Source organism: Notechis scutatus, chromosome 6 (genome assembly GCF_049901735.1).
Source record: "Notechis scutatus isolate UNSWTSFEM ecotype Mainland chromosome 6, rNotScu1.2, whole genome shotgun sequence".
In the NCBI taxonomy this organism is placed as follows: domain Eukaryota; kingdom Metazoa; phylum Chordata; class Lepidosauria; order Squamata; family Elapidae; genus Notechis; species Notechis scutatus.
Window position 1 is genome coordinate 50114615 of NC_142014.1, and position 27819 is coordinate 50142433.

A 27819-nucleotide genomic window follows, 5' to 3' on the forward strand; every position below is an offset into this window, starting at 1 on the left:
AATAAAACTAAGTACTTAAAATAGATACCATTTGGAAAAAAAGTTATTAAAATAATGCAAGGAAGAACAAAAATTTGTACGCAAAATTTAAATTGCTAACTTTATTTGTTTCCTCTTGTGCTACAATATGCAATTTTTCTGCTGTGGCATGTTAAAGGGAGCTATCACATTGCACACATTTATGTGGAGGCAACTGGTAGCACTGCAGCAAGCATCACCAATAATCTCATTCTAAAAGCTTTCTAGACTGTATTTGAGAGCTAATATGATTCCTCTAGGAGTATTTGTTGTGTAAATAAAAATCCTGGCATTCATTTTTCCAAAAATGTGGATAGTTAAATGAAAAATTAGGCATTAGTCAGGTTCAACAAACATGCAATATTTTTTGCTTATATAAAGACAAATAAAGCCTGTTCTCAAGATGGCTGACTAGAAGTGTTCTTCTACTGTTTTGATAAATAAGCAGCTAAGCTGAAGAGGAAGTTCATTTGATGAGGGGCAAGCTGTTTCCAGGTAAGAAAAGTAGTTTTATAATTTTAAAATATATTTATACATTTTAATTAATTATAGTTTAATTATAGTTTCAAGATTTAACAAGCTACTTGCTTAGGTTGTGTGGCAGTATATTTGAGGGTTTAGGATTGTTGGAGATAGTCATCGATTGATTATTTAATGGAGTAATTGACAGATGATTCTGTGATGAGATTTGTGAGCATGTTCAGTGATTCTCTCATAAAAATATTTTGGCTTTAGTTTTATCCCATATTTTTATTGCTAAATATAATTGCAGTTTCAAAATAAATAACAGAAACTGTGATGGGGTTTTTTATTTTTCATTTTGTTTTAAATCTGATAGTATTAAAATATATAATTAGATTTTCAGACTTTATTTGAAAAAGTGCTTGATTTCTTCTCATACCAGGAAGAATTTGTTTAATCTCTACACTGAAAAATCCTGTGAAATTGGAGATTTATTCTAAAGTTTTTAGTTCTCAAGTCTGCATTAGTACATTTTGAAACTAGTGTGACATAATTCTATTAGAATAAAAACCAAATAAAGAATTTCAGTTTAAAACCAATAACCAGCATTTTAGGGGTTTTTTTCTATGTCCAGTTAAAAACACATCAGATTATATATCTTTGTACAAAATATTTGGCATAGCTTTTATAGCATTGTTTTTTCGGTGTTGATATATATATGTGAATATGTAAAATATTTGTTTATTATTTCTAGTGTTTAATTCTATGACATACTTGGGAAACATTATTCGTTGAACAAGAATAATAAGTGGAAGCATTGTAGAAGAAATCTAAGAATCATGGGAGAAGCTTAAAACTGCATGTGACCAAAGGAAGAAATGTTTTCATCTCATTATTCTAATTTACCTTTGATAGAAGTCTACGTCATGAATATATTTAACATTACATATTGAAGCTTTGAATAATTTAAAAGCTATCTTTTAATATATATTTTTATTTTAAAAATAAGAAAAATGTTAAAGAGGGTCTTTAAATTATTCAAAGCTTCAATTAGAATATGTGTGTGTATATATATCTTTATTATAGAATAAAATTATTATTTTACTCATATACATTATTCTAAACAACTGAAAATAATTACAAGACTAACTTGGACTGCTAAAAACAATAACCAAAATGTTGAAAAAAATGAATGTTTTTAAAATTCTAAATCTTAAAAAGTCTGGTACAACAGAAAAGAGCCTTGGTGTTGAAAACTTGACACAACTTCACTAAGGAGACCTCACCATTAGTCTTATTAGTTTATCCATTTTTTTCATAGTAACCAAGCTTGAAATAGTTAAAAGTTTATTCATGTTACAGAGCTAAACAATTCATTTGTAAATCAAAATCTTAAGGTTAGTGAATATTATGATTAAGCAACCCTCCAGTTACTTAATTAGTGTCCTTAGTGAGAAAGCTTAGTACTCAGATGGTCTCATCTTTTAATACCCACCTTGTACATTGTAATCAGGATCTGGCCACACTAGATAGAGAAACAGAGATTAGGTCTTGCTGGTCCCAGCTAGATGATTATTGCTTTTGTTCCATAATTTGGTTGTATAGTTACTTACAAATAACCACAGACAGGCCTAAATACCCAAGCCTTTGGAGAAGACTGTTAAACAGGATGCCATGGTTTAGGCCAGCTAGATGTAGAAAGAAGATAATATTCTGTCTCTCAATTATATTGCTGCTTGTAAATACGGACTTGTAATTCTATTCCTCTTTATGGACAGATAAAGCAATGTTCCGCTTGAGTCCATTAGAGTAAACCCAAGCTTTCCTTTACAACTGGGATTTTCTTTCCTTGTTAGCTCCTCTCAGAATTGACAAGTATGATGTAGCCCAGTTTTGTATAACTTTTATCTCACTACTGCTTATCTTATATGGATATATGCACATCTACGTATACATATCTCTTGGTCCAAATTGTATGGCCAATTTGTTGAAGAAAAAACAAGCATCAGTCAGGATCAAAGGCAATTATACAGTTAAGTTGCTTGGCTGGTTATACAAGCGAAATAAAATAAAAAGTAGGTAACCTTTTTTCCATTGGTTTGAATTGCTTCCATTGCATTTCAAATTCCCAGAGGTTGTGGGAGGAGCTGCTGGCTGCTTGTGAAGGAAGCAGAGGGTGAGTAGAAAGATAGCGGCCCTAACGGCGTGCGAATCACATAACTATAAACCAAGAATACCAATAAGACATTTAGGGTAAGTGCACTTGAGATTGTGATTTTACTTTATTTCAAAATGACCGGCTTAGTTCAGTGTAATACTGGTTTTACAGCTGTCTTTCGCAGTACTCTTTTCAAACTTGGATACTGTCCTCTTTGTAAAAAAACTACCAGTCTACATGGACAGATTACCTATCTAGAATCTCTAATCTGTTCTCTCCAAACAGAAATTAGGTGCCCAAACCAGCCATCTATTGAGCTGCCGTGCTATCAGCCCCCACTACCACAAAGATCCTATAGGAAAAGGGCAGTATGGACAACCGTGGGATCTGGCAGAGAGAGCTGTGGACTATAAACACAAAGCTTTTGCTGTGTCCCAGCATAACAGATACAGTGCCCTTGCTGACCTTAATAAGGACACTAAAGTGACAGATCAAGGTAGTTGTGATAATGATAACTCAAGTAAGCCGGGGATCATGGTCCTAGAAGAAGTACTTATTTTGGAAAGGAGAAAGTGTGAATCAGGTATTATGCACCAGTCACACAAGAAGAGTAAGGCATCCAAAAAGAGAAGCCACCTTCTGGTTGGGGACTAAAGTGTAAGGGATGTAAATCTAGGAAACAATACTGAGGTTTTGAAAGAGGTCAAGGTGTCTACTAGGTGCTACTGCCAGCAGAGACAAGAAGCATATTCTTAAGATAGTCCAGAATGCCAGCAAGGACTGTGATGTTGATGCTATTATACATCTTGGTACAAATGATCTATCCCAGAAGGATGTACTTTCTGTTCAGAAAGACTTCCAGAGCTTGGGGTATGACCTTAGTAATATGGGCTGTAGGCTTATCTTTTCAGAGGTTCTACCAGTATACAAGGAACAGAAAGAGAAAGGGCAGCGTATAGCGGAATTTAATGTGTGGCTAAAGGAGTGGTATAAAAGGGAAGGCTTTGGTTTTATTAGTCATGATGTCTGCAGCTGGTCCAATGAAAAACTGTACAAAAGAGATGGTTTGCATCCATCAAAGAAAGGGACTTACTTACTTGGCATTAAATTCACAGATTTCCTGGATAAACATTTAAACTGAACAGCGGGGACAGAGAATTAATGGATTCAGAACATTTCTGTCCCCAGCAACCTAAAACTAATAACTATTCAAAAAAACAGACCCCATAAAAGAGGAGGTGGAGTTGCACTGTATGTAAAGGACCACTATATTGCTACAGAAATGCATGAAACCAAAGATGAAAACCACCTAGAATGCATATGGGTCAATATAAAGGGGAAAAAAGAATGGCATGGCCACAGGTGTATATTATAGGCTATCCAATCAAGCAGAAAAAATAGATGTCCCTTTTGCCAGCCAACTATAACAAACACATGCAGGAAACACAATAGTAATGGGAGATTTCAATTATCCTGATATCAATTGGAAAACTAATTCTGCACCAAGTGAGAAATCAAATAAGTTCCTAACCAACCTAGCTGACAACTTTGTTGTCCAAAAGGTAGAGGGTGAAGCTAGAGGGACAGCCATTCTGGACTTAATTCTTATAAACAGAGAAGAAGTGATAGAGGGAGTTGTAACTGCAGGAACCTTGGGTGAGAGTGACCATGTCATGCTAGAATTCAACATAACACAAACACAAGCCACAGAACATAATGACCCCAGAGTCTTGGATTTTAAAAGAGCTGATTTCAATAAACTCAGAACTTGGGAAAGATTCCATGGATGAAAATCCTAAAGGGGAAAACAAGTCAAGAATCTTGGGAAGCTCTAAAAAGTATGATCATAGAAGCTCAGACCAGCACAATACCACTAAGAAAGAAAAATAAGAAATCCAAGAAGAAGCCAGCATGGCTGCACAAATATCTCTCTGGCAAATTGAAAGAAAAAAAGGACAAGTACAAAAAATGGAAAGAAGGACATACAACTAAGGCAGAATATCAGCAGATAGCCAGAATCTGCAAAGACAAAGTCAGGATAGCAAAGGCTCAGAACGAACAAAGACTTGCAACAAAATTCAAAGATAATAAAAAAAAAAGTTCCTTCCAACTTATAAATAAGAAAAAAATCAAGGAAACGGTCGGTCCACTAAAGACAGAAGATGGCAAGAAAGTAACGGGCAACACAGAGAAAGCAGAACTGCTTAACTCATTCTTTGCATCCGTCTTCATGCAAAAAGAAACTATAGCTCAACCCACCAAAAACAACTGTAAAAGACAGGCCAGAAATAAAAGTTAAAATAAGCAAAAAAAAAAAAATAGTAAGAGAACACCTGTCTGATCTTGATGAAAACAAATCATTGGGGCCTGATGGATTATATCTCAGAGTTTTAAAGGAGCTGGCAGAGGTCATCTCAGAACCACTGCACCATATCTTTCAAAAATCCTGGAGCACTGGGGAACTACCAGAGGACTGGAAAAGAGCTGATGTGGTTACCATCTTTAAAAAAGGGGGAAAAACAGACCCAGGAAACTATAGACCAATCAGCCTAACATCTCAATACCCAGGAAGATACTGGAAAAAATAATAAAAAAACATCTGCCAACAACTAGAAACAAGTAAAGTAATAACTAGCAGTCAGCACGGGTTTGTTAAAAACAGATCATGCCAAACCAATCTTATTTCATTCTTCAACACACTGACTAAATTAGTAGACCAGCAAAATACTGTGGACATAATATATTTAGATTTCAGCAAGGCATTCGACAAACCAAACCACAACCTACTTCTTAGTAAGCTAGAAAAAAGTGGAATAGACAGCACCATCACTAGATGGACTCGCAACTGGCTGGCAAACCATACTCAGCAAGTAGTCCTTAATGGGTCTAAGTCTACATGGAGGGAAGTAAGCAGTGGGGTGCCACAAGGTTCTGTCTTAGGCCCAGTACTCTTCAATATCTTCATTAACAACTTAGATGAGGGAATAGAAGGGGAACTTACCAAATTTGCAGATGCTATTAAGCTGGCAGGAATAGCTAACACCCAAGAAGATAGGCTCAAGATCCAGATGGATCTTGACAGACTACAACACTGGGCTGTATCTAACAAAATGAAATTCAATGTAGAGAAAAGTAAAGTCCTACACTTCGGCAAAAAAAACCAAAAGTACACATATAGACTGGGTGAAACCAGGCTCAGCAGTAGCTGTGAGAGGGATCTTGGAGTCTTAGTGGACAACCAGCTAAATATGAGCCAGCAGTGTGCAGCAGCAGCCAAAAAAGCTAATGCAATCCTAAATTGTATTAACAGAGGGATACAATCAAGATCAAGGGAAGTACTAATACCACTCTATAAAGCCTTAGTAAGACCACACCTAGAGTACTGGATCCAGTTTTGTTCACATTATAAAAAAGATGTTGAGACTCTAGAAAAAGTACAGAGAAGAGCAACCAGGATAATTAGGGGACTGGAGACTAAAACATACGAAGAACGATTACAGGAACTGGGTATGGTTAGTCTAGTGAAGAGAAGGACCAGGGGAGACAAGATAGCAGTCTTGCAATATTTGAGGGGCTGCCACAGAGAGGAAGGAGTCAATCTGTTTTCTAAAGCATCTGTAGCCAGACAAGGAATAATGGATGGAAACTGAACAAGGAGAGATTTAACCTGGAAATAAGGAGAAACTTTCTGACAGTGAGAACAATCAACCAATGGAACAGCTTGTCCTCGGAAGTTGTGGGAGTGCAATCATGTGAGACTTTCAAGAAGAGATTGGACTGCCATTTGTCAGAAATGGTGTAGGGTCTCCTGCTTGGGTGGGGGGTTAGACTAGATGATCTACAAGGTCCCTTCCAACTCTGATTATCTGTTAAATCTGAATACTTATTTAAAAAGTGGGATTTCATTTATTACAATACGTTAAATCAACAGAAAGAATAAATCTAGATAATGGGTTTAAAAACTTATGAACAACAGTAGTAATAACCAGGAAGGAAAACCCGTTGTTATTAGTCTCAGTCATTGTTTTCTAAGCATTCTTATTCACTTCTATACAAATGTACATTTTTCTTCAACCGTGTCAATGTATATGGCCATGCACAGTAGGGGAAAAAAGCTTGAGAGCTTTACCACTCAGTACTGACATGAGCTTCATTAAGGAAATTCTGTTCTTGTTTAACACGTTTCTCCATATTATGATTATAGATGATGTCACCTCACTAGGAATGGTGTTTCAATAATTGTTTCCCTTTGTAAAAGGTTTTTCAAGAACGAAAGCCTATGAATAACAAGGGTTGAATAAAATTGTCTAATTACGTTTAAAATGTTACATTCTCACACTTACTTAAAGAGTGAAAATGTTATGCAATATTCCAAATCCTGAGGTCTTAACCATTTTCAACTGTTCCTCCATGATGAAATGTTTTAAATGACTAGTAGTAGGCACCATTTCTAACAATAATGAAATTTTAAAATAACTGTTACTTACTGGTTTCCAATTCCAATTTGATAATCAAAAATTTGGTGGCCACTTCATATCTTCTACGGATAGAAGTATTCAAGATAGGATTTAAGATGCAGTGTATAATTTCATGTTAATGAACATTTAATGCTTTATTGTATCATGCAGATCCTCTTTGGGAAGTCAGTGCAGTGCTTCATTTTATTCTCCTTATATTGAGCCAAATTATCAATGTTTATCTTAGTGCTCGCATGCATATCAGCAGTCACCTCTTCAAGATATCAAATATAAATAAAGTAATTTCCAGTACTATTAAGAAATACTGCTTTACTAGAGATGTTGGGATTGAGATTTTAGTCATGTGAAATATGGGTACTATTGTTGAGTCTTAATTGGTTTTATTTAAGGGGAGTGAGATTGTGCTTAACCACCATGTTTCCCCCTTTCTCCATGTATTAAAGTTACTGAACTTGCTGTTCAGATAAAAAGTCTTTACATTCCGTTTACTATATATAGCTATTTGATTATTAAATGTCTGTTTATATTTTGTTTCTTAAGTGAAGCTCATTTTGCTTGACTTAATTTTGTATGGGCTTAGGTAATGATAATTTAAAACAAATAGAAATACTTTTAATCTGAAGTACAATATTTGTTAATACTTTTTAAACATGCAAGGAAATTCTGCTTTGAGGTAGGAATGATTATGCATCATGGAAGGAAGGCAAGGGTCTCTTTCCACTAAGAGGTTTCTCAAAAGCATTGGGGTTTTATTAAATGAAAAAGTGGGCAATTTTGTAGATGTTTAATATTTTTAGTCAAACCGGTCAAATGCCTCCCTATGAAATTATACATAGGTGTATATTTTTTTTAGCATGATATATACATATAGTTTAATGGTGGATGAAAACCTTGAGAGCATTATCATTTAAAAAAAATATAGTTGAATTTAACTATTTCTAAAGATAGGGCTATATTTCCTGTCTTTAAGGGTAAAAAGAAATAATAGGCAAAACTTTGTCATGTATTCTATGTGTAAAGAAGACTGCACGAAAATTTGTTACATGCTTAACTGATGTGTGCTAATCTGGCTCTGTTGTGGGGAGAACATAATAGTTTAACTTTGTTATGAAGAGCACTCCATTGTGCATATCGAAAGAGGCAGGAAGATTTCATGAAGCTCCGCTGATTTCATATACAGTAGTGCTAATGCTTAGGAGGTGTGCTATTTTTAGCCTTGTTGCCAGGCAGATCTTTTCCTGCTTCCTGCTGATTCTCAGCCTCTAGTACTGCTAGGCTTGTTCAAACCAGTCTTTAGTTGCCAACCAATGGAATTGCATTAATATTCAGTAATTTGTCTGACATCAGACTTGTTATGTCTTGTTTATGTATAATTTCTCTTATTAGGCTTGCTGATAATATGGTAGCATGGCTTCAGGGGCTTCTTGTTAGGACATGTTTCTATATACTCAGAAAATGTATTGTCATTTTTAAATGACAAGTAAATGCCAAAGGTAAATCTGTAGGTTAATTTGGTTCATGATAAGGGGAGATAAATTTGTATTATAACAAAATTTTCATTTGTGAAGTCTCCCAAAATTGAAGTGCATCTATTTGATCCGCATTTATTATTTTCAAAGTACAGGGTTTGGTATAAGCCAATAGTGTTTGTGGTTGTGCACATACAAGCAGATATATTTCATTTCTGTCGATGAAATCTTCTCAAAAAACAGTCAACAATTTTCTGGAAAATCCGTAGAAACCGTTTAAGTTTAATGTGTCTTGTAAGAGAATTATCATTTGCTTTCTGAAGGTTTATAAATGCTACTTTTTAATACTGAAATTTTGAATTTTGATGTATTTCTATGTAATTTCCCTTGTGTTTCCAGAGGGTGACACTTGGTGGCGTAAAAAGGTAAGATATCAAATCTAATTATAAAGTTACAAATAAGAAAGGAGCTGAAATGTAAATATATATAGTTTTGCATTTTGCTTTTGGTAGGCTTATTGTTGCCCTATTAAAAACATAGTGTTAAATGCTATGTAACTTTTAGTACCAAATATTTATTTGCTGCTTTAAAATAGGTTTCTTAATGGAGAACACAGTAAGAGCATTGTCAAAATTTCGTGTTATGCTTGGGCAAGCCTTCAACAGCAGCAAGCTTTTAGAGATGTCTAAATCATTCACATTCTATTCTGGCTTTATTTATGAGACAGGTTGCATGTAGTCATGTATCATTTTAGGAAATCGTATTACAAATTTAAGAACTCACCCTTTGATTACTGTATTAACACGGGTTCCCATTATACTACCCTGAAGGCTATTTATCATCTTTATAAAACCAAAGGAATGCTTTTGCAACCTAGCAAATGTCCTGCTGAGATTACGATTTATTTAAAATCCAAATATAGGAAATCCAACTATAGGAAATAATGCAAAGATGGTTAGCAAAATAAAAGTATAAATTTAAAAAGTATTTGAGAGAATATGCCAATAACAATAATAGCAAATCTCAACCGATTAGCACAGTTGATTTGCATAGGCCTTATAGTAGCTTGTAATTGTATATTAGCGCTTTAGCAATTATCTTAACAATTTTATGGTTTTATGGTAGTTGCTCAGAAACTAACACAGAATGCAATTAGTTGATGTTTATGTTGGTTGAAGGAAATGTATACTATTTGATACTGAAATTGAAAAATTCAGAACTAGGTTAAGCTCTCAATTTCACAACCTGTTATATGGAAACTTCAACAATTTCCAATCTTACTGCTACAATTACCCTTAACATTATATTGAAGAAGGATATTTCAAAATACTGTAAAGGATTGTACATTTTCTAAATATTTTAGCAATTTTTTCTTACAAGCTATATGTCTAAATGTTCAGTTTTATTTGATTTTCTTGTTGCTGGGCAGAACTGAGATTTCATGTTCTTAACTGGTGGGTCAGGATTAGCATTCTTGAGCCAATAGGATAAGATAAAACTTTCACAGGAAGCAGCTTGGTAACAATAAAGCACAGCTGCCAATTTTTTCCTGTCTCACAAATTTGTGAGTACAGCTAACTCCATCTTGAGTATGCTTCTGATACTGCAAGAGCTAAAAAAATAGAAGAAATACTATTGCTGTTGTTAACTACCATTCTTCCTGATTTATGCTCAATCTAAGTGGCAACAGTTATGCAAACTATAATTCTTGGAGTCTTATTCAAGACTTATAGTTCTTATTTTTTCTTAATAAAATGGGAAACCAAAACAAACAATGTAAGCACTGCCTTTTAATACATATATAATTCAGCTTGTGTGGAAGGTAATGCAATTCTTTTAAGTGTAGAATTTTTGTTAATTTGCTAATGGCATAATTTAAGAAATATTTATAAAGACACCTAAGCACTCCAGCAAATACTTTAAAGAAAGAAGAAAAATAATCTTAAGTAAGATTATGAAAATGTATGGAATTTCAAAACATCACTATGCATTTCTTCATGTGTATTCTTGGCATAGCAAAGTGGAATTCATTATACAAGTGTGCATTTCCATTTTGATGGACTGTCTGAGCCATGTTTTAGAACGCGTCTATAATCCATCTAGAACATGGTACCAAGGCCAAGGATTTCCTAATTACCGTGCAGGCAACATTTATGCATACCCACTTAATAGTGAACATTATTTGCTAATATAATTTTTTTCTAAACTGGGTTATGTTTGTTGGAGAAACACTGCTTTTGAAACTAACAGAAATGCCCTTCTGGAATGCTTGTAGCATATGGAACTGTCTTGAGTCTCACACAATATGTTGTCTTTCTGTGATCTTGGCCTCTGTTGCCCGGTAAAATACACTTGAGCTAGAAAGTGATTGGTTAACCCTTTTAAGTACTAATATGACTTCATGAGTATGGGTTAATTCATAGCAGCAGCTATTCTAATATCTATCTTCGTTGACATGTAGCAATGAACTTGTTTTTTAAAAAAAAATAGGGAAGAGAAAGAAAAGTTCCTAATTATGGAGGCAAGGACACTTTGGAATATCGCTTTAGAAACTACTCTTACACAGATGAACACTTGAAAGCTACATCTGTATTGACAAAACGTTTCACCAAATAAAAGTGACAAGTGATTTAAATAATTTCTTCTGGTAGATGAAATAATGTTTAATACCGTGTTTCTCATATAATAAGGCTGGGTCTTATTTTTTTGAGCCCGAAAAAATGGCTAGGTGTCTTTTCGGGGTGACTTAATTCCCCCTTGCATCTTCGGGCAGGCGGCGACGGCTTGGATGTTGACCTCGGCGTTGGTGGGGCACTTCGTATCGGGTCAACGCAGGCAGCACCATATCCGGGTGTGCAACAAAAGTACTTCCTAACGGCAAGCCCCCCACCATTCCCCCCATTTTGCATGTTTTAATATAGGCCTTAATTTGGGGGAGGGGCTTAATTTCATATCATGCCTATAAAACATGCTGGGACTTCCTATTGGGGGAGGCCCTATTGTTGGAGATGAAATGAAATGATATTTATGAAATGAATTGTATTATGCATATGCAAATACTATAAGTGTTTGCAAAACTAAGCAAGATATACTTACATAGTCCTATCTCCTAATTTATCGTATGGTTCTGAACTGTAGAACTTCAAAAAGCAAAAATAAGACCATTGAATTTCAGAAATTGTTTCTTCTTGGTAAGACATATCTCTTTTAAGATTTGTGGGTGTTTATGAATCCACTGAATTAAGTTATGCAAGCTTTTCTGCATTACCTGCATTCTATGGAGCCATTTGTATGAGAAGAAATCAAGATTTACTAAAGTATCCAATTTTATAGTTTTAAATCCCCCTGATGTAAATTACAGATACACTTTCTGGAGTAAAAAGCAGAAATGCTGAATCTATTTTAAATTCCTCATGTATGATTTTAAGTTAACTATTACCAGATCTACATGCATATGAGCTTTATTTGAACAATGGAACATGTTTTTACAGCAATTTTATTCTAAAAAATAGAGAATGACTGATTGGTTTGCACAGATATCACCAAATTATTTAAAGTGCTTAGTTATGATCCAATTGCATACTGCTTTGATTTTTCTTGACACTGTACCTTCTCTAACAACAAATCTATGAAGTGACTAACTACTGCACCCTTGTGGATATTTTGTGATGTTTGCGCAGTAGGGATTAAACTATTGTGTTAAATCAGTTTAAATGTCTTAGGATATTTCAAAAATAAATTTAGCAGAGTTTATAGTGAAAGTTTCTTGAGTGGTTTTCTTCATTATTTTTTTTTAAAAAATCTACTGAAAAGATTCCCAGTTAGACATTAGTCCTGGAGAAGGCACTGGTAGACCTCATTTAACAGCTGCCCTAGTTAGCAACCATTTGAAGTTATGACAGCACTGAGAAAGTAACTTTACAACCAGTCCTTACATGTATTACTATGCAATCATGTGGTTCCATTTGCATGATTCACAGCTGGCTTCCAACAAGCAGAATCAATGGAGAATCTAGCAGTAAAATCACAAATCATTTAACCACCATGGGTAATTTGCTTAACAATTGCAGCGGAAGTGAAGTTGTAAATCCATCACAGTCATGTGATGTCTCACTTAACTGCATTGCTTATCGACAGAGTTGCTGATCCTAATTGTGGTTGTTAAGCAAGGACTACCAATCTCTACCAATTTTTAAAGACTTGCTATCTCAATTGAACTAGAAAGATGACAATTTATAGAATGTGATTTCAGTATGGTGCCATCCATACTTTACCTCCATGATCAAGTTTTAATAACTTCCTAAAATAAAAAGAGATTCTGTGCCACAAAAGGTCCAATGAGAGTCATTATTTAAACCATCTTCCCAATGATTTTACAAAAAATAAATAAATAACAAACCTGTTGTATTTAATGTTAGATTTTTACTGATGGATTTTTCTTGTTTTTCTTTTTTATCCTAAAACTACTTTTAAGAATCAAGATGGAAAACAGTGAAGAACCTCAAAAAAAAGTCTTTAAGGCCCGTAAAACCATGCGAACAAGTGACAGACAACAGCTTGAAAGTGTATATAAAGTAAAAGAAGATCTTTTGAAGACCGCTGATCTGAAACTGTTAAATGGAAAACATGAAAATGGGGATTCAGATATCAGTTCTCCTTTATTAAATTCTGACTGCATTGAGGAAAGAGAGGTGAATGGCCTAGATGATGCATGTCTTGATCCTGAAGACAATAAAATAGAATCTGATGAAATCACTGATGTCAAAAGTCCAGATAACAAGGACAACCAGCATAGTGACTTAACAGCAAAATTTGAAACACTATCTCCTGAAAACATTGTTTCTGAGCAACATCATGAAAATAGTAGCCCACTTTTGAGTCCTGGATCTGAAAGTCAAGTACTTGATTGTAATAAAGATAATGACATCCAGGAAGAGATCACTATAAAAGAGGACCTAAATTATAAAGATCTTTGTGTAGCTGATATTTCAGATCAGAAATCCTCATCAAGTCATACTGAAGAAGAAAGTAACATTAATGACCAAATGGTAGAACCAGCAGAAACAAATGAGTTGGCTATTACTCCTGAGCTGTCTATAGAGGAAAAAAATAATGCAGAGGAAGCTGTTGTAAAAGAGAACGTTGATGAGGAAGCAATATCTAGTAGTTTGAATACAGCTGAAGGTTCAAAGAATGAAATCAAATCTGCAGATGTTGTAGAGACTATAGCTCAAAAAACTGTAGAAGAACCACCAACTGAGAATATGTTGGGAAATGCAGCTAGAATGGAAACAGATGAAATCATTCCGATTTTAGAAAAGCTGGCCCCAGCAAATGCATTAGATTGTTTCTCTCAACCCATCTTGCTTCCTGTAGAGACTCCTAGCTTATGTTCAGAAGAAAAGGTAGCAAATTCTTTAAATTCTCCATCTAAACATGAAAGCAATGAAAGTTTGCCCAAAGAAGCTTTCTTGGTTCTTTCTGATGAAGAAGAAGTTTGTTGTGACAAAGATGCTGTAGTATTAATGCCAAGCCATGAAAACCCTCCAGGTGAGTGGCATCTTCCCCCCCCCCTCCATTTTAAATGATCATTTGAAACAATATTGGAACTTAAATGCAGTAAAATAATTGCCTTATCTGTGAAATAATAAATTTAGTTATATTAAATGTAGAACAAGCATTAATTGTAGTCCAGTGTTTTTAAGTCACAATATCAATATTTTGCTGTTTAAAAATTAAAACATAAAAATAATACTGTACAATAACCATAAAATAGTAAACTACTCAAGCTTTCAAAGCCTACTTTTCATTAATAACAACAACCATCAAACAACATCTGCCTATCCCAAGTCCTTGGGAAGAACTCAATAGGTGGATAAAAATGCCAAATTGAGTGTAAATATCTTGCTGATTGCGACCAACTATAATATTTTTTTTAATTCATGTGCCACCCAACTCCCAGCAACTGTAGAATACCAAATCAAATCAAATCAAATAGACCATATCTACAACAAATGCAGTAAAAACTATTTTAGAGGCATTTCATGCTATTGATACCTACTTGTGGTTAATTGAATTTTATTTTTTACATTTATAATATATTCAGACTAGATTTAATTTTGTTGCTGTGTAAAAGTTCAAACTGCATTAGTAGAATATTTGAATCAGTTGATATTAAGTGGCTCAATTTTACTTGTTTTTCTACTTCGCTTATGAATCTTTTTGATTTTCAGGGTTGATTCTCAGCAGTGATATTCTGTTTGTAATAAAAATACTAATGTTTGATTTTATTTCAAAAACAGTTTGGTTCGTGAGAGTTGGAATAACAATTGAAAATAAAATATCAGGATTGAAAACTTCCTCACAAATACCTTTGTTACGCTGTAACATGTAACTTTGTTACATGTCATTTGTAAGCATTAAATTCTGTTGAGTAGGATTGAATTCTGAAGAAAATTTTGTCAAAAACAATAAAGTGCTACCTTCTGGAGCTATGTGAATAGTATTCAAACCACTACAAAATAATTTCCAAAATTCTTAAAGGCAACAGAAAAGAATTAGTTGATCAGTATTTCAAATATGTCTGAAAGATTTAGAAACTAATTTTTGTGTAATTCTAAAATAAAAAATTGCTCAAATTGATAATTCTATTTTACTTGACATTTACTGGTATATAGTGCTTTTGTCCCTATTTGAGATGTGCATTGTATTATTTAAAATTTAAATTATGGAACAATAGAATAAATAAATATCAAACCTTAACTCTGAAAAGCCATATTAGATTAAAACAAACTGTGGTCCAAAATATAAATGAAAATACATTTTTAAATCAAAAATTTACTTTAATAATGCTCATCACTGTTTCTTTAAATATTGTTTCCTATTAAGATTATTATCTACTTGAATAATTTATATTCTGGTTCTTAGATGTAAGGTTCTTAGAGCAGATACATGGTGTATATGCCCTTTCTGACATTTATGTGGAGTTCGCAGCAGATGTTACATCTTTGCACCGTAAGGAAGAAACATCTGCCATCATCTAGGATTGAACTCTCAATCTTCTGAGCATCTTCACCACTATGTTACCACGCTGCTCACACTGCTGTGTATTCTATATATTCAGCCTATACATAGAGTACATATTGAAGGAAGTTGGATTAGAAAATAATTAGCAGGGGTTTAAAATTGGAAGAAGAAATGTAACCTGCACTATGCTAATGACAGTAGAAATGCAAATCTCTAAACTCTAGTAATGAAAGTAAAAAAGAGCAGAATGAAAAAAAATGGGGTAGGATGAAATATAAAGACCAAACTAATGGCAATAGGTACAGCAATCAAATCTAAGCAATCTTAAAATTGATAATAAAGATACTGAAGCAGATAGGCATAAATAATTTATTCAATGAACTGCATTGGGTGCCAGTTTGCTTCCAGATCTAATTCTAGGATACATTTTGTGGATATCTTCATGTAGAGCATGTTACAATAATCCAATCAGGAGGAGAACTTCCGGTTTGAAGGGCTTCGGCGACAGAAATCTGCGATCATGCGCGGTTTCTGTCTGGGCTCGCCGCTGGAGCGCCCCGAGCCAGCTGGTTTCAGGGCTAAGCCACCCCGTAGAGGTGGTGAAGAGGGGGGAGACCGCCAGCAGGGTCGAGGAGAGCCGCATCTCTCCTCCTCAGCTGGCCATTACTCCCTTTCCCAAAGGCGGTTGCAGCGGTGGTCAGAAATGGCCACCACAAAAAAGAACTCGACCGGAAAAGAATGTGCAGGAGGAAGATAAGAAGTGAAAGTTTTGGCTGACTGGATTAAATTGTAAAAGCAACAACTAAGGTACCCTAGAATTTAAACTTACAAAAAATAACATCGCTCCCAAAGAAGAGTCGGAAGCAGCGAAGGAAAGTGAAAAGGGAAAGGTTTGGCTTTTTTCCCCTTCTCTCTCCTTCCCTATACTGACAACTAAGAGACTTAAATAAGAAGTCGGAAAAATCTGCTTTGACATCAATAGGCAATTAAGCTGAAAATAAAACAAAATGCCAAAGGGATAATAAAGATTTCTGGACATTAAAAATTTTCTTTTTCATAAGCAGGAAGGGAGAGAAAAAGAATAAGGGCAGGATCTGGAAGTGGGAGGAGACTGCCTGGAATTAAAAAGAATCTACAGTAAAACTTCAACAAGACTTCTAAAAGATACATTTTAACTGAAACTTTGCAACTAAATAGTAACCCCAGGAAGAGAAAGTGAAAAAAAAGAGCAAAAAGAAACAGCTTGCGTGTATTTGGATTATTTGGTGATCTTTGGATTCTTGGTTATTATATTTGAATGACTAAAATCAATCGAGTGGTTGTTTAAAAATTTATACAATGGCACCACTTCTGGATGAATTGAAAATGGAACTTAAAAAGCACAAAGAAGATGCACAAGAAGGGAAGGGTTCTTTTGGCTTCATTTTTTAATTCTTAGAAATGGAGATTTGGAACTATGAGAAACAACAAGAAACGACTGCAAAACAAGAAGACTGGGACAAAGAAGAAGCCATCTTTAATGAATAAGCAATTTTATGTGGGGAAGAAAAAGGAAAGGGGGAAAAGAGAATGGAGAATTTAAGACTTAAAAAAACAACCAAAGAAAAGAAACATAATTTGAAAAATAAGTATAATACTGGAAAGCAACAGAAGAGGGGAATACAAAAGAGAGAAATAGAGGTAGAGAGACAAGGAGAGAGAGAAGAAGAGAGGGAAGAAGGAAAGGAAAATAAGTTACAAAGGACCCCGGAGCAAGATATAGAGAAACAGGACCTATTTAGAGATAATAGGTGAAAATCTAACTGAAAAAGGGATTCTGTAAAGGTACATAAGATTGTATTGTTATATTAGTAATAGAAATAATTAGAAAATTGGAAACAACGTATGATTAAAATGAGGGATAAAATAGTGTAATTTAGTGAAATGTTTGTGAATAAAATAAATAAAATAAATGAGAAAATTGAATTAGGAAGGAACGGGAACATCTTAATTAGTTAATGTTTTATAAAATATAAGTGAAGGGGGTAGATTAACTATGGAAAGCTTATAATTGTTCCCATAGAAGTATGATATTTAATTGAAAGGTAATGTTAAATATGTTAAGACTTTAATGAATATTAATATTAATGATAGAATTGAATTGGAATGGAATGTTGTTTTAATTATATATATTTATAATTTTTTTCTTTTTTAAGAATACAGTGTGTATTTTAAGAATGTACCAAGCAGAATCCGAATGGAAGTTATGTATTATATTGAATGTTACAACTTTAGGGAAAAGATATAAAGGCGTCATACTCCAATCAGTAACTACAGGAGAAATTTTGTTTAATGAGAAAAGATAATAGATAATTGAAACAGGACAGAAAAAAATATATAAATACAATGATTTGAATTGAGATGAGATAATTAACATAAAATTGAGAATGTTAAAAGAGGGGAGAAGCTATGTAGAAAATGTAAAATAGTAATAAGATATGGAATAGAATATAAAAATGAGCATGAACCTGAATTTGTGTCTGTACGAAGAAATGTAACCCAGGATTATGCTGCTTTCAAAAAAGATGTTTTATTTGTATTTTTTTTTCTTTGTGAAAACTCAAAATTTAAAAAAAAAAAAAAATCCAATCAGGAGATCACCAAGGCATAAGTAACTGAGCAGAGAGCTTTCCTTTCTGGGAAAGGATGTAACTGGTGCACAATGGGAGTTGGGCAAAGGTACTCCTGACCACACAGGTCCTGTGAGTCTAAGGTCCTTCACCAGGTTTGTAAGCAGTAGTGCAACCGCATCCAAGACCCAAGATGAAAACGATACAGGGCACCCACCCACAGCCATTCCGTGTTATCAGGGTTCAGTTGTTGTCTTTTGCTCCCCATTCAGATCCCTGTAGCCTCTAGGCACCGCAAAAGGACAACCACTGCATCACTCACTTCACCTAGGACAGAGATAATATCACCTCATCCTATGGCGATGGATGATCTCACCCAGAGGTTTCATGTAGCTATTAAAAAGGAGTGGAGGGAGCACAGCCCTGCTGCACCCAACAAAGGAAGGGCCATGAACTGGATATCTCTATTAACGCCAATTGGAATTGGCCTCTGAAGAAAGAGGAGAACCAGCCCCACCCACCCCAAGATCACCCCTAAAGGATGTCATAGTCAAGCAAGGAGAGCAAAGATGGATGCACAACCTCCCTTTCACTCCTACCAGATATCCATGAGTGCAAACAATGCAGTTTTGGTCCCATATCAGAGCCTGAAATCTGATAATGCTTTTTCTCCAGGGCCCTCTTGAGGTCATATCACCTTCTCAAGTGCTTTTCCTAAAAAGTAAAAGTTGAAGATTACACGAAAATTGTCCAGCACAGTCGAGTTCAGTAACGGCTTCTTGATCTAGGGGGCACAGCAGTGACACCTTAAAAGGGGCTGGAAACACTCCCTCCAACAAGGATCAAGTCACACACCCACTGGATAACCTTAACCAGCCAGAAGGGTCATGGATCTAATATGCAGGTGGTGGTTGTTGCACCCTACAGGACCCTGCCCACTTCCTCAAGTTGAACAGTTCCCATAAAGCTGGGTATGTGTTCCTTTGTCATCTACATAGGACTTAAACCACTCTTGGATCCAACTATGAACAAATCCAAGTGATTTTATCCACTAATGCCTCAAATTCTTCCGCATGGCTCTGAAGATGGATTTCTGAGGCACCTTATCCAAGGAGGACTCTGGTGACCCTAAGCATGGCTGCTCGGCAGCATTTTGTGGATGCAGTAAGAGCAGAGAGGTATCAATGCTTAGCAGCTCTTATTGGTATTAGGTAAACCTTAATAGCAATTTTAGCTCATGTTTGGTCAAGTTCGTTCTTTGTTTTTATCCAGCAGTGCTTCAGGCATCTCTTTTGGGCATCTTTTTGACTCTCTTAGTTCCTTTGTGAAGCATAGGGAGTAACATGAGTGATCAGACCAGAGAGACTATATAAGAGCAATCATGTCTAGGGCTCCAGCAGACTCCCTATTCTAGGCAACCGCTAGGACTTCAACAGGACCATGTAGCAGCAGTTATTTCTCTCAGCTCCCTTTGAAATCCATTTGGGACTCTCATTTGCCAGGTGTGGACTAATGTGTTCACTGGGTATGAATGGGTTCAGCCTCCCTGCAGAGAGGAATAGTACAAGAGAACCTTAGTCATGGGGTGTGATATGACCAGGATGGGCTGCAGCACAAGTCCGAAAGCCTGGAAGGTTAAACCTCTGGTCCTGATGACCAACTCAGATTTGGATCCTGTATACAGTAGACAATTGCACTGAGGATAACTGTGAAGATTGTCTAGGTGGATCAATCTAGAATAAATTCTATTCGCTTAGAATTATGACACACATACCAAGAGAAATGGAACTGTTAAGCAATTTTGCCTATTTTGCTTAGTTTAATTATAATGTAATGCCATCTGTGTTTTCTTCAAACATGAGAATTACAGCTTGAGAAACCCATCTGAAAGTTATAACAAGAAAAGATGGCCTTTAAGGATTGGGGAAGTATAGTATAGTGGTTAAAGTGTTGGACTTTAACCCAGATTCTAATCCACCCTTAGTCACAAAGGTTCATGAGTGACCTTGTACCTATCACTCAGCCCAATCTCTGTCAAAGAGCTGCTGTTGTAGACAGTATTATCTCTACCAGTGGTCGCCCACCATGGGCCGTGAAAATTTTTTGGTGGGTCGCAGAGAAATCTCACCCCCAGAGCACCCCCCCAAAGCAATTAATCCAGGCTGCGCAGAAAGACAAGGCTGCCCTGCTCACATGGCCCACGGGAACACTCCCCGCCCACTTCTTACCCAGCAAATTTGCATGCTAAATTTCTATTTTTCCTTTTTCCGACCATTATCTGTTCTGTGGGTTTCTTGTTTTCTAGCTAGTCTTTAGATCTTCGGTACAAGTGGACGTCCCTTGGTACACCGAAGGTTTGCTTGCAAGGAAATTCAGTGCAGACTCATGGCAAGTAAATTTGAGAGACTGAGCTAGCCGATGGCAGATAGATAGATCACTGATTCTGTGAGCAACTCAATCTGCCTGCTTTGCCTGATTTTGGATAAAAGTTGCTCTTTTTTTTTATAAAAAATGCAATATTTACATACGTGGTGTGTTATGAGTTAATTTTGTGAGTTTGCTTGCTAGCAAATTTTATGAGTTTGCAAGCAAATTTTATGTGACAGACTGAGCTAGCCAATGGCAGATAGATAGATCACTGAATGAATCTGATTCTGTGAGCAACTCAATCTGCCTGCATGCTTTGCCTGATTTTGGGTAAAAGTTGCTCTTTTTAAAAAAAATAAAAAATGCAATATTTACATACATGGTGTGTTGTGAGTTAATTTTGTGAGTTTGCTTGCTAGCAAATTTTATGAGTTTGCTTGCAAACAAATTTTATGTGACAGATTGAGCTAGTCAATGGCAGATAGATTTCTGAATGAATGTGATTCTGTGAGCAACTCAATCTGCCTGCCTGCTTTGCCTGATTTGGGGTAAAAGTTGTTCTTTTTTATACAAAAAATCAATATATAAATATTTATAATATTTACATGCAAGCCATGCCCACCCAGTCACATGACCACCAAGCCACACCCAGAAATTAGGCCACACCCACAGAACTAGTTAGTGGTCCCTGGGATCTAAAATTATGAGTTTGGCGGTTCCTGAGGTCCAAAAGGTTGGCGACCCCTGATCTATACCACCTTGAGCTACTAAATGAAAGGTGAAATATAAATCTAGCAAATAATGATCTAAGATTCTCCCTCATGTTTAGACATGCTCTTTTTGATATTTATTTTGCCATCCAATTTGTTTTGATTTTTTAAAATATTTAAATTATTTATATTTGCTTCATCTAACTGCTTCTACTTTTAGCTGAACTTTAAAACAATACTATAATACTTTATATTGTCCGTATAGATACTAGCTGATCTTGTTTGAGAGATTGGTAATATAGTAACTAATAATATAAAATAGCTTAACTTGATTTTATCATACTATCAATTATTGCGGTGACGACTTTGTTTTCTAGGTAAAACTATAGATAAGATTCCAGCCTGAAGTAAGTATCAGGACCTCGGTTATACTACCATCTTTATAGGAGCTGCGCCAAATTTGATTCTATTCAGTGATACATTTGGTGCAATATTACCTTGCATATATGGATTCTTGTTAGGTGTGACTTGTTTATTGGTCAATTTCTTCAGTGTAAATATTCATAGAGTAGTTTGTACAGGTAGTCCTTGACTTACAACCTTCATTGAGCTTAAATTTATGGCTGCATGTTGAGTTATCATGTGACCAGACTCAATTTTAAGGTTGTTTTTACAATGGTTGCTGTGAGAATTGTAGTGTTTAAAGTTAATTGCATAGTTATACGTCTGAATCAGGATTATTTAATGTGCGTTTTTGCCAGAAAATGACAAAAAACATAGCAAAATATAATCACTTGACTAGGATGCTGTAGCCTGGCATTAATGTGAGTTGGTTGCCAAGTACCTGAAATAAGTTTGCATGAGGTAGGTCTAATGTGGCAGTCGTAACTTTGAGGATGGGTCACAAGTAACTTTTCAGTTTGTCCTAAATTTGGTTGGTAAATGACCAGTTGTACTACTTGTAATAAAAATATAATGAAAAGCCAAACAAACTTATATTTTAAAGGACTGGCTTAAAAAACAGTTACGGAATCCACTCTCTGAGGAGATGCATTTAGCTTCCACTCTTATTAAAAAAATAAATACCTTTTGCTAAGTTTTTAATTATAATTGGTTATGATTGTATTCATTTCCCTCAAGTATTAGAATAAACAGAAATACATAGTGTAAATTGAAACAAGATTTTTTTAAAAACCCAGAGCAATTAAAAAAGCCCCTAGTGAGAATTTTCTCTAGACAGGATATTTTAGAACAGTGGTTCACAATCTGTGGGTCGCGACCCCTTTGGGATGAGAACCACTGTTTTAGAAGATATTCTTTCCCAAATCATTTACCTTTTAAGTTTTGGTTGAAAAGCACTGTAGAGGAAGGTTTCTGATTTTCTTAGTGTGCAGCTAAATTGGCTCTACAATTGTCACGGTGATCATGAAAAACACTATTGTTCTTGTTAAGATTGTCTTAATTTGAGTGTTTTAGTCTTCCAGGGCCATATTCTTCAGCCTATCTCTGTCAGCTTAGGTAAAGAAGGTAAAAAGACTGTTAAAATATATAGTACTTAATTTGCCAAGAATGCCCAAATTAAAAGCTCAAATGTTGCAACATTGAAATTGGAGACTAGGAATGAGTTAATTCCACCTCTTCTAAATACAGTAGTATGAGGGGGCAGTGTCTTCCATGAACTCCAGTTGGATAGCTGAAGAAAAAGAATTAAGCAGCAAGCAAAAGTGACTCATTTCAGCAACTGTGTGACTTCCTTGCAAAATAAATAAGACCAAAGAACACACCTAGGCCGAGGATGAAACAGCTTGATTTGCTGTTCACAAGGGTCAGACCAAGCATAAAGTGACAGGCTCCATATAAGACTTAGCAAAGTAACAATGAGGAAATCCAGCAACAAGTCTGTGTGTAATATATTAGGACTGAGGACCACTTGGAACAGTTTTTCCTGCATCAGACAAGGCATGGTACCAACAAGAGTAATTATCAATGACTGTCTAACAACCAGTCAATGTATTAGCACAAACAATGGGCAGCCAGATCCAGCAAAGAGAGTACAGTAACAACCAACCTCTCCAGGCCACAAACAACATGGATTACCTTCTGTTGCCAGAATGGCAGCAGAAAACTGAAATTCTGCCCCAACAGTCATGGGAGCTCCAGCAAATACACCTCTTAATAAGAAAATTTCCAGAACAAATTTACATGCAAGTTTGAGTAGGCTGCTCCAGACAATCAGGAAGAGAGGGCAGAAAACCACGCTTTCCCATCCTCCACTTTGACATCTTCCACCAGAGCAAAAGGTTTCAAGGGATACAAGAAAAGATACTTAGAAAAGAAGGTAACTATCCTGAAAGTGCTACAAATAGAAAGAGGGTTCTTAACCCTAAATATCTACAGTAATGAAGATATTTCAATATTTGTTTGGGATACTGAAAAGAGTCATGAGATACACAGACAGAGTCCACTTCCTCTTTGAGTTTAGATGGGGAGTGGACCAGTTTTTGGATGAAAACATGCAAGCCTTGCCTCCCTTTAAGAGTTAAATGCTAACACATTCTGAGATATGCTTTGTAAGTCAACAAATCACTCTACGTGGAATTGTATCCTAGCAACCCAATGGCTATTGTCTGAAAGAATTACAATGATGCTTCCTACAGGGTGTGCCATGGATGTCTGTGTTCCCTTCTGAATGTCTTAATTGAAATAATTGAGCAGATGGAGCTGGACAAAGCTAAAACATCCCTCACATTAATGAACACTAATGTACTCTCCACTCAGATCAAGTATAATGGTTACCAATACTTGCAGTATTAATGAAATAGGAACAGCCATGATGTCCAAATTAACGGCCTTTAAAGGAGAAGAGATAGAAGTATTGTTGAAGGAAGAACGGACTGTGTGTTCAAATGAGCACATGAAATATTACTGGTAGCTGGACTACAACTGTTTCTTCATGATTGCTACAGCTTCAGCTTTTTCTAGACAAAAACCTAAGGCAACAGATAAGCAGATTTGTTGGAGTGTTTGCAGTTTGTAGGCATATTCATGGCTTCATGAGTAGTGGAACTGTGGGATCTGTATTCAAAGATCAGAAGATCTGTTTTTGTTGATTTTGCATCCCAGCTATTCAGTTATAACTGCAGTTGTGCTGTACATTAGTTGGTTTGTTTCTTGTAGTGAGCTGGTTCTTATATTTGATATTACTATATTGGCATCTTTTAATGCTTGTGCTAGCTATTTCTTTGGAATAAATTTCAATGTGGACAATCTTATTCAACCTATTCCCTGAAGGAAATGTGGTAGCCCCTGCTTCTACAGATCTGATGCTTTTTTATGCTGCATTTGCATCTTTTTTATGCTGCATTTGTAACTGAACAGTCACTAAATGAATGTAAGTCAAGCACTACCTGTAAATACCCTTTCAAATTCCTCTTAAGTACAAGTGTACTTTGTGGTTTACAGCACCATTCTGCCATCAGCTTTGAATATCATTTTGTGTGAAGTTTGCATTCCTGGTTAATAGAAGTAAAAGCATTGTTCCTCCTCGGAATGGAACATTTAGACACAGACCTTTGACTGCCCCTCCTTCGCCCTCAGCCACCTACCTAAGCCCATTAACAGACAGCTTTCCATCTCCGCTGGCCCTCCCCCAGCCATTCTTCACAACCAATGGGCCCCTGGCCGTCCGCCCTTCATCCCTACCAATTTGCCCAGATACTGTTTGACCTGGGCCTTTGACTGCATGGGACAAATAGCTCCAGCCAATCGGGTAGCAGGCAGAAGTGCAGCTTCTGCAATTGCCTTTCGCCTAGGGGACCCATACAAAAGGCAAGGCTGGTGCGGTTTCTGTGATTGCAAGGGGCGCCCGGCTTTGGGATAGCCAAACTGTTCTTGTGTTATTTGTCTTAGCTTTTGCAATGTAGCCCTCTGTACCTTCTTTGGACCTCCTTTTTTTTTTTAGTTCAACTCTTCTTTATTGTATCTAGCACTTACCAAAGCTGCCTCCCATACAGTAGCTCTAAATGGCTGAATTCTGTAGATGATTGGGGTGCATGTGAACTTCAAATATGAAAGCAAATATCCTAGTACTTGAGATTTTGAAACTTATTTCTTCAGCATTTTAATATCTGGTTGAGCCACTTTGTCTGAGGATGATTGGGATTGGTCCTCCTCTGCTACCAAGTTACGCCAGAGATTTGAAATGGACAAATTTAGATGTATTGATGTCCAGCTGCTTGGCTCCTTTTCTAAAGCAGGGTGGAAACTTGATGGTGAAAAAGAATTTGAGTTCAATGACTGCTTTGGCCTGATCATATTTCATGTATGACTTGGAGAGAGGCCTAGGGGTGAGATTGTAGTTGCCATTGCCTGTTTCCATGTGGATTGAAAATCATTGCTTATAGTTAATGTGACACGGTCAAAGGGAAACAAATAGTCTGAGCCAACAGTTGAGTATGGTCACCTACACTCTAGCCTCAACTTTGATGAAGCCTGCTGTAGTAGCAGGATGACAATTTGTGACTTGAATGGCTCATCATAGAAATTTGGATTGTACAAGTTCTAATGTCACAAAATTGGAAAAGGGCCAGAAGCAGTGGTGGGATTCAGATGGTTCAAACTGGTTAACTTTTTGTGCAATTCAGCAAACCGGCTGATCCTACCATTGGCTGGTCTGGCCCCTTCCCTCTCAGTCATGCCCCACATGGCCTGAGAAGGTAAGGCAGGGGAGGGAGACTCACTGGGGGGGGGGATGGAAATCACCATAGAGTAGGGCAGCCGAAGTGGCTTTAGCCAGAGCCTTAGTGTGGGAGCAAAGCACCCTGTACTTGCCTTTGCACAGCAACAGCATTACGCCTTCATTGTGGTGCATTTGCGCTCAAGGCAGCCTTTGCCTATTGCTGTTTTGAGTTTGTAGCTGTAAGCTGTGTATGGGCAGCATTGCATTGGAGAGAAGTGGACGGGTCTGATTCTCCAGTGCCTCATCTCTTGCTGGGTCTCGCTGCCCAATAGTCGGGTTTTTAAAAAGATTTTTGCAGCAGGAAACAGCGGGCAACTACTTCTAGCCTTTGTTGGTACACCTGGGCATGCCTCGGTTGCTCAGGGAGATATGCGATCTCCTGCTCAAGACACTGGCCTGCCATGTTCGCTACCACTGCCTCATGGCCTGCTCACTGACCCAGCCCAGCTGCCGCCTCATGGCCTGCCCATTGACCCCATCTGTGCCATTATCACCGCTGCTGTTCCCGCCTTATGACCGAAGTGGCCTGCCCACTGCTCTCACAGCGCCTTGTGCAGCACCGTGAAATTTAGCGTGCTTCACAATGGGGGAGACAGGGTCCCCTCCTCCTCCTGGAGCCCATTACGACATGAAGCCACAATGTGACCCTGGCCTGCTCACCCCTGGCAACAGCGGTGGCATCAGCCACAACCAGGTCAGCAGGCAGATCATGAGGCAGTGGCAGTGAACATGGCAGGCCAGTGTCTCAGGGCGGAGAGCAGGTTGCACATCTTCCTGAGTGACTGAAGCATGCCTAGCTGCACCAACAAATGCCGGAAGTAGTTGCCCACCATTACCTACTGAAAAAATCTTTTTAAAAGCCCTGTCGGGCAGTGAGACCCAGCAAGAGATGAGGTGCCAGAGAATCAGACTTGGCCACCTCTTTCTGCCGCAGTGCTTTCCGGATGTGGCTTACAGCTCCGAGCTTGAAGTGGCAGGAGACGAGGGCTGCCTTGAGAGCAAATGTAACGCGACGAAAGTGGAATGCTGTTGCTGTGCAAAGGCAAATACAGGGCACTTTACTCCCGCACTAAGGCTACGGCCATCACTGCTTTGGCCACCTGCACCAGAGTGATGTTGAGTTGGCCATGCCCATTTAGCCATATGACAAACCCCCCCAAGCCATGCCTACCCAGGTGGTAATGAGGGAGAACCAGTTTGAATTACTTGAATCACATCATTGGTCAGAAGGCACTATTGGCTTGCCTTCTAATAATTGTACAGGTATACAGCATTAGAAGATGTGGTATTTTAAATGTGCATTAAGGTATTTTATCTTAAGATTTTCTGAGATTCAATTTATTGTATATATGTTTATAAATAATAATCTGGGGTACAGTGACTTTGCCTATAAATATAAAAAACAATTGGTTTTTCTCACAGAAGACAGAGAAGAAAAAAAAGAACTGAATCACATAGAAGAAAAGGAGCCCAACAAGGAGGAGAAACCTCCAGAAAAATGTACGTATAGCAAAAATAAGAAATTCATACTGCTTGCAGGAATTATGTTGCTGTATTTTTGTATGTTGGCTATACTTCAAAATGATTTTTGTGTGTGTGTACTCTATTAACAATGACTAAATGAATTCACTTGTTTCTTCCTCATTTCCTTCCCCTGTGCTACCTTCAAATCATGTTTTATAATTCTATATGTTTTGAAGCATTAGGATTCTATGTTAAAATCGCTACTTCATTTTTGGGTAGTCCTATTTTTTATTTTTTCTACTGATAGCCATCCTGTCACT

The 27819-nt window shown here is 36.7% G+C and overlaps 1 protein-coding gene across 10 annotated transcripts in view; it reads left to right on the forward strand.

Moving 5' to 3' along the window:
- Window positions 1-27819, forward strand: part of ATF7IP (activating transcription factor 7 interacting protein) — a 99613-nt gene that overhangs the window by 27890 nt on the left and 43904 nt on the right. For 4 of the 10 annotated variants that reach the window (XM_087968220.1, XM_087968221.1, XM_087968214.1 and 1 more), the window contains 3 exons: window positions 8985-9010; window positions 13060-14135; window positions 27458-27535. In XM_087968220.1, the coding sequence (XP_087824346.1) occupies window positions 13067-14135; window positions 27458-27535 (1147 nt within the window). In that variant the 5' untranslated portion in view covers window positions 8985-9010; window positions 13060-13066. Of the gene's footprint in view, window positions 1-8409; window positions 8610-8984; window positions 9011-13059; window positions 14136-27457; window positions 27536-27819 lie in introns of those variants that run through there. The other 6 variants (XM_026694606.2, XM_087968216.1, XM_026694618.2 and 3 more) reach the window with 3 other exon arrangements.